Raw genomic sequence first — 6,371 nt, 5'->3', positions numbered from 1 at the left:
TGCCAAGTTCACTGGGCCGCCGTGTTTCACACTCCTCCGTCGTAACAGTGCAGACAATAGCTTTCATCAAAATAAACAATGAATACTCGTTGCTCGTCCTCTATATAGGAAAGAGTACTTTCATGCGCCGACATGTGGGACGTCGACCATCCTGGTCCACCTGCCATGCACAAAATTATCCTTGTCCACCCCGGCCATACCGCAGGCCCAACCTTTCAAACTATAATTTGGTCGGATGAAGGAACCATCATGACTTCGTTGAATTCTGCTTCTTCAAGAAAACTTACTGTGCCCGCAATACTGCTAACACACGCGAAGACTGGACGACACTGTACCACGTCATATCACTGAAACCCACTAGGCCAAACTAGCCTGCATAGGATTTGTACTCTCTTCGTTTCAAAGTTAGTAGTACAAAGTTGAGTCATCTATTTTGGAACGAAGGGAGTACGTCTCTGTACTGCTATGATTTTGTGTTCTCAAAAAAGTACGTATCTCTGCTTTTGCTACGATTTTCCTACCCTATGAACCGAGGCCTGAATGTATCCGTGTCGACTATTGTCTGATCGATCGCTAAGCCTACAATTTTAGTAGCTTGGGCTATTGGCTGATCGACGACGGATCAGACCTATAAGCGTACCACGAGCTCATCAGCCCTAACGTTTCTCTTCGGTGAGTGTTTTGCAAGTACTATAGCTCGCACAGTAGCTAGCCTACTAACACCAAGAATCATCAAACAAGCCCTGCTGATATGATAAACAATTCAAACTTACATCTAAGCATGCCATATATTACATCAAAAGCTGGTGAGGATACATCTGTTTCCATAACTCGGAGAGGGTTCGCATGATTCACTATCAAACAAAAGTAGCAAGTACCGCCCACACAAGACAATGCACTAGCCTTAAGATGGTTTGATAACACACATCGTTCTGGTAATTAAACACAATGCAAACTACCCTGAAGGATTAGCGCGACCAACTATTTCTTGTCATCGATCTCTCGAGCAATGACCACAGCACGGACAACGGCATGGAAATCGATCTCTAGGGCGATGTCCACAGGACGGACCATGACATCAGAATCGATCTCTAGGGTGATGTCCATAGGATGGACAACGGCATCGGAATCGATCTCTGGGGCGATGTCCATAGGACGGACCGTGGCATCAAAAACGATCTCTGGGGCGTTGTCCACAAGACGGGCCGCGACATCAGAATCATCAAGGACGTCCATCGGCACCTGCACAACCCTAACATATTAGCAAGCACATTGCAAATAATCAAAAACCACAACTATGGCAAGCCATTATTTTTACCTTGTGTAGCTCACCGGGGGATCCCATCCCTCCGGGGGCCATTTCCTCATCCTCGATGGGGGCCATCACCTTGCCAGGGGAATACTGCTTCTCAACGGTGACTATCTCCTCAAACTCGGCCTTGAGCCTCGCATAGGTGGCCATTAGAGTTTCTGGGGTAGGCACAGTGGGTCCCTTGTTGTTCTTCTAGCTTTATTTGAGGAGTTCATCCGCCAACGTCATCAACTCTTTGGCCAGTGCTTGTTTCTTGGAGTTCTTCGTCTCCATGGGTTGGCCCACCAACATGGTCAACTCATTGGTCGGTACTCACTTCCTGGAGATCGCTGTCTCCAGTGGGTTGTCCGCCGGCAACTCTTTGCCTAGTGCTCTAGGATCCATCAATGAACTGACAAACAAAAAGCAATCGAAAGGAAATCACAATCGCAATGAAAACGGGAAAAGAATAGGCTGTGAGAACCGGTCGATGCTTCGCAAAAAGAGGATTCTTGGAATGAAAATATAGTAGCATCACTGATTCGCCCACCTTTCCTTTGTCGGTACAGAAGAAAAATGGCAGAAGTGAGTAGCCTAGAGTGAGGTTTTCTTCAAGAAAGGGGAGAAAGGGCTTCAACGAGCGTTCCAGTGAAATGATGGTTGCTTCATCCAGTCTAACTTCGAGGCCACTTTACCACTCCTGGTAAAGGTGTGGGTTTTGTGATATGATGGGTCATGACGGCCACACCGGGGTGACCAGTGAGTCTCGACTGTAGCACCTCACTATGATTTGGTGGATGGCACGCGGGCCCAGATGCTTTGATGCCCCACAAGTAGATAGAGCGGGTAGTCATATACTCAGGGGCTGTTTGTATTGTGACTATATTTTCCATATATTGCCACATGATTTTTGCCACACTTGCCATACTTGAGTTGCTCAAATTGTTAGCCACACATTGGCTTGCCTAAGGGAATCTTGCCACACTTTTTGTGTCTATAACATGTGGGGTTCACTGCTCATAAAAATATTCTTGCCTTAGGTGTGGCTAGAACCAAACACCTACCTAACTTGGACAAACTTGCCTAAGATGAGGTGTGGCAAAGTGTGGCAAGGTGTGGCTGGGAACCAAACAGCCCCTCAATATTGTGCACCGCGACCAAGGCGTTGAAGAAAACGAGAGAACTACGTATTTATTTACTGTGTAGATTCACTCATTTTGCTCCATATGTACTCATTTAGGGTGTAGTCTAGTCACTTGTTGAAATCTCTAGAAAGGAAAATATTATACTCCTTTCCGGTTTATAGGGCTATACTAGCAAGTACTCCCTCCATTCCTAAATATAGGTCTTTCTAGAGATTTCAACAAGTGACTACATACGGAGCAAAATGAGTGAATCTACACTCTAAAATATGTCTATATACACCCGTATGTGGTAGTCATTTGAAATCTCTAAAAAGACTTGTATTTAGGAACAGAGGGAGTACTACAATAGTGGGCTCACATAGCAATTTGGTATCATGCAAGAGCCTGGCTATATGCGTGCTCCAAGGCTCCGCACCACGCCCCACCCCTACACAAAGACTGCCACGTGAGCGTTCGCAACTGCCATGTTCGGGTTGCGCTTGGCTCTTCGCCTCTTCGAGAAGACAAACAATGATGTTACTACTACTTCTACAGTATCGAATCCACTGCTGCATGTCCATCCACCGCGTGCGGGAGGGATAGCTTGTTGTAGTATAAGAAAAAGCCTATCCTCGTCTACGAGCCACCACGCGCATGGGAGAGGGAGAAGGCGTGTAGTAGTAAAATCAAGCTTCTCCTCGTTGTACGATTTGACGTGACACATCATAGCACTGGCCCCACATGCTTGCCTCTAAACTTGCCTAAAAGACCCGTAGTGTACAATATATTTGCTGCAACCTCTAACGTTTACCCCACGACAAATTTAAATATATATTCCTGTCTTGACCAGATGAGCATGCAAACTACAATCACCAGGATGACAGGTAGGGCCAGAAGATTATTTTAATAAAAAAATGCTTTCAGACGGCCTCATAGCATGGAGCCGACCCCAATGATTTTAAGCTTAGAGGCATGGTACACGCTATCCTTGACTACTCTACACATGAAACTGCCACACGAGCATCCATGCTGCGCTTGTCTCTTCGCCTCTTCGGGAAGTCAAACAATGATGGAGTACTAATGCAGTGGAGTACTACAGTATGCTTTTGGCCATCTGACACCAAATGAACTGCTACATGTCCACCACGTGCGGGAGGGAGAGCTTCATTGACTTACTACTCCTGCCTTTGCGTGTATGACAGGCGGGCCCAATAGGTGGGTGGCCCACCTATCATACAGCCAAAGGCAGGTACAGTTAAGGCATAGGAGCTTAGTCCACGAGGGAGAGGGCATTGTAATCAAACTTCTCGTTGTTGTACGAGTTGACGCGACACATCAAAGCACTGCACTCGATATATTTCAATAATTTGCGTTTACCAATGCATTAATTTCAATGCATGCATTCATGTCGTGACTTCCCTTTTGATACTTGCATGTGTTGATTTAATGCACCTTGCCAAATTTTGACTATAAATATAACTAACCAAATGTTCATGCATGTGACAAAAAATTACATCATTGAAAACTATGTTCAAATATGAATCAAACGATATAATTTTTGTTAACATGCACTAACATTTTGTCAGTTAAATCTTTGGTCAAAATTTAGCACCAATTACAAAGGGGCCCAATAAATATTGTACTCTCACATTTTGCTTTGAGGATACTCCTACATAGAAAATATAAATAATAATGCATGTTGGGGCAGTCCACGTTTCTGATAATTTGAGCCGTGGGCTTGTTCACAAATTTTACGAGGTGGTGGTTGTTCGTTTAATGGAGGGTCTTGTACCAGACTTGAACGATACAAAGTGCGACCTAGCACACCATAACACCACTTGGATTAAGCAGGTAGCTATCTCAAAAAACAATCAACAACTCAAAAAAATGGTGACCTGGCACGTACACGATTTTAAACGATTGTTTTGATGGAGTGAAAAAGGAAAACTACCCCACTACATGTATATATAGACTAGAGCCTCCGTGCTTGCTTGCTAGGGTTGCTCTATTCACACACTCTCATCCTCTCCAGATCTAAACAAGATAGCGGTGGTAACACAGTATTTCTACCCTCACCGCTGGTTACAGATCCGGATGTATCCCCCTCCACAGGTGAATGATAGGAGGGGCAGCGTTTAGGCCGTCGTCGACAGCGAGGGAGGAGACCCACTGCCGGCCGCACCATTATCTCTGGCCGAGCACCGGCGCGGGAGGTCCTCCGATCCCTTCGTCGCTGCCGTAGTGTGGGCAGATCCGGCCTCCCGCCGCCCACCTATCCACATCCCGACGACCTTCAGGTATATCTTTCTTCGAAACTGCCCTAGCTCTACTTCCCCAGCTCTCTACATCGCTGTATGTGCATCATTTTCTAGCTCTCAGCCCCTCTCGATCAGATGGTCCAATGTCACCTATTTTTTCTTCTATTGTTATAGGTAAAGCTACTTCATGGAGTCGAATCCTATACTTGGTTCAAACAAGAAATAAAGGGGGGATTTAGTATGTACATTGGACTTGGTACAAACAGGAAGGAAAGGGGTGAAAGTAGTACAGACCGGTCATCCAACCGGTCTCTTGGTCGAAAAGGGAAATATAGGGGAAATGCTGTACACAATGGTATGACTAGGACTAGATTTTCTATCCACACATAGGAGTAGGTGGCTAGAGGGAACAAAAATGGGACCAAGCCAGATATGTTTCTTGGATGTTTGTTTCTCGGGGCAACAAACTCTGAATCGCCACTTTATGCCCCGGTTTAGGTACATGGTGTTGGACTGCTGGTGCACCTACTGTCCCATGCCCTTATACCAAATATTTAGCTGTTCTTAATCTAATGCCCCAGGTAAAATGAAGCCATGCCACTGTTATAAGCCATGACAAGTTTAGCCAAATGTTTTTGCCTGTAATTGTTTGAGACTCTAACGGTTTCCGCTATAGCTTTTTGTGCAAATAGGGATATCCATTTCACCTGGTTGCTGTTGTGACCTTTTGGTGCACTGCAGAAAACACTTCTTAAAAGAAGTGACTTTTGTGTTGTTTAACTGGAATGTCAAAATGTAACAGTTGGTTCATTTCGGCGGAACTGCACAAAGGGAGATCTGCGTTCCAATCCTCATCATCCATATTGGCACCATAACCTTCCTTTAGGTAAGAATGATATTTAATGCATGTGTTCATCTCTATATTGCGACTGGCATGAGAAAATAATGCTATTGTTTACTAGTACACTTGTACTCCCTCACTGAAAAAACCAATTCTGAAATAGAAGGCCAATCATGTACTTGGTTTCACCAACTGGTGAGGAGAAAGAGAAACAGAGCATGAAGAGGAGGAAGAAGAAGAATAAAGTGGAAATGGAGATCACACGATGGTACCGTCCTATGTTATCCTGACATCTTGCTAGTGGTATTGTATTGTTGTGTTGCCACTAGTCTTAATTTAGTTGGAAGACTAGCAAGATGCCCATGTGTTGCACGTAACGTCAAGATGCATTTGTATGAGTTGTTTATCTTGTGAGAGAAAAGGATGAAATAGGGAAGGCCTTATTTGCAAATGTGGAGAGGGTTGTGGGTACCTTTTTGCAAAATTGCCATAGTTTCCTTCCTAACCGTCAGATATAAATTGAACGACCTATAGTGCAGGATGGCAGGCACATCATCATGGCCAACTCTGTTTTTTTATAAGAGTAGAGTAGAGTAGAGATAGATAGAGAAATGCAGCAGAGTAGTACTTGGGTTGATGACACATCATACTAATTAACTGGATTCTGGATGCATCTGTGACCCAGATCTACACGATCAACAGTGCCAAGGTGATCTTGCCGAAGCCCGAGGCCATTCAAGGGCTCTGGCAACGTCCACCTTACATGTGAGACGATCATCCAGGGAACCCTTCCACTTTTGCTGTCTCTCCTTGAAGGTCACTTAATTAATTAGGAGTACTTAAGTACCACTAATTTA

At 44.7% G+C, this 6,371-nt stretch overlaps 1 protein-coding gene across 1 annotated transcript; it reads right to left on the bottom strand.

The window, feature by feature from the left end:
* Positions 1-981: 981 nt before the first annotated feature.
* LOC147965019 (uncharacterized) lies at positions 982-1,384 on the bottom strand. The gene is made up of 2 exons (XM_087528114.1): positions 1,319-1,384; positions 982-1,242 (listed from the first exon to the last, which is right to left on the bottom strand). The coding sequence occupies exons 1-2, from the start codon at positions 1,382-1,384 to the stop codon at positions 982-984; spliced, it is 327 nt and encodes a 108-aa protein (XP_087384240.1).
* Positions 1,385-6,371: the final 4,987 nt, after the last annotated feature.

The sequence above is a fragment of the Triticum urartu genome, chromosome 6A, assembly GCF_056163025.1.
Source record: "Triticum urartu cultivar PI428250 chromosome 6A, HENAU_Tu73, whole genome shotgun sequence".
Taxonomy (NCBI): domain Eukaryota; kingdom Viridiplantae; phylum Streptophyta; class Magnoliopsida; order Poales; family Poaceae; genus Triticum; species Triticum urartu.
The sequence above is the reverse complement of the archived record's forward strand: the minus strand, read 5'-3'. Positions and strand labels throughout refer to the sequence as shown.

What these genes read in the sequence shown, in the direction of transcription:
- LOC147965019 (XM_087528114.1), bottom strand. Translation starts at nt 1,384, where the DNA reads ATGGCCCCCATCGAGGATGAGGAAATGGCCCCCGGAGGGATGGGATCC. An exon ending in CCCCCGGTGAGCTACACAAG is followed by an intron (nt 1,243 to 1,318) that starts GTAAAAATAATG and finishes AGGGTTGTGCAG; the next exon opens with GTGCCGATGGACGTCCTTGA.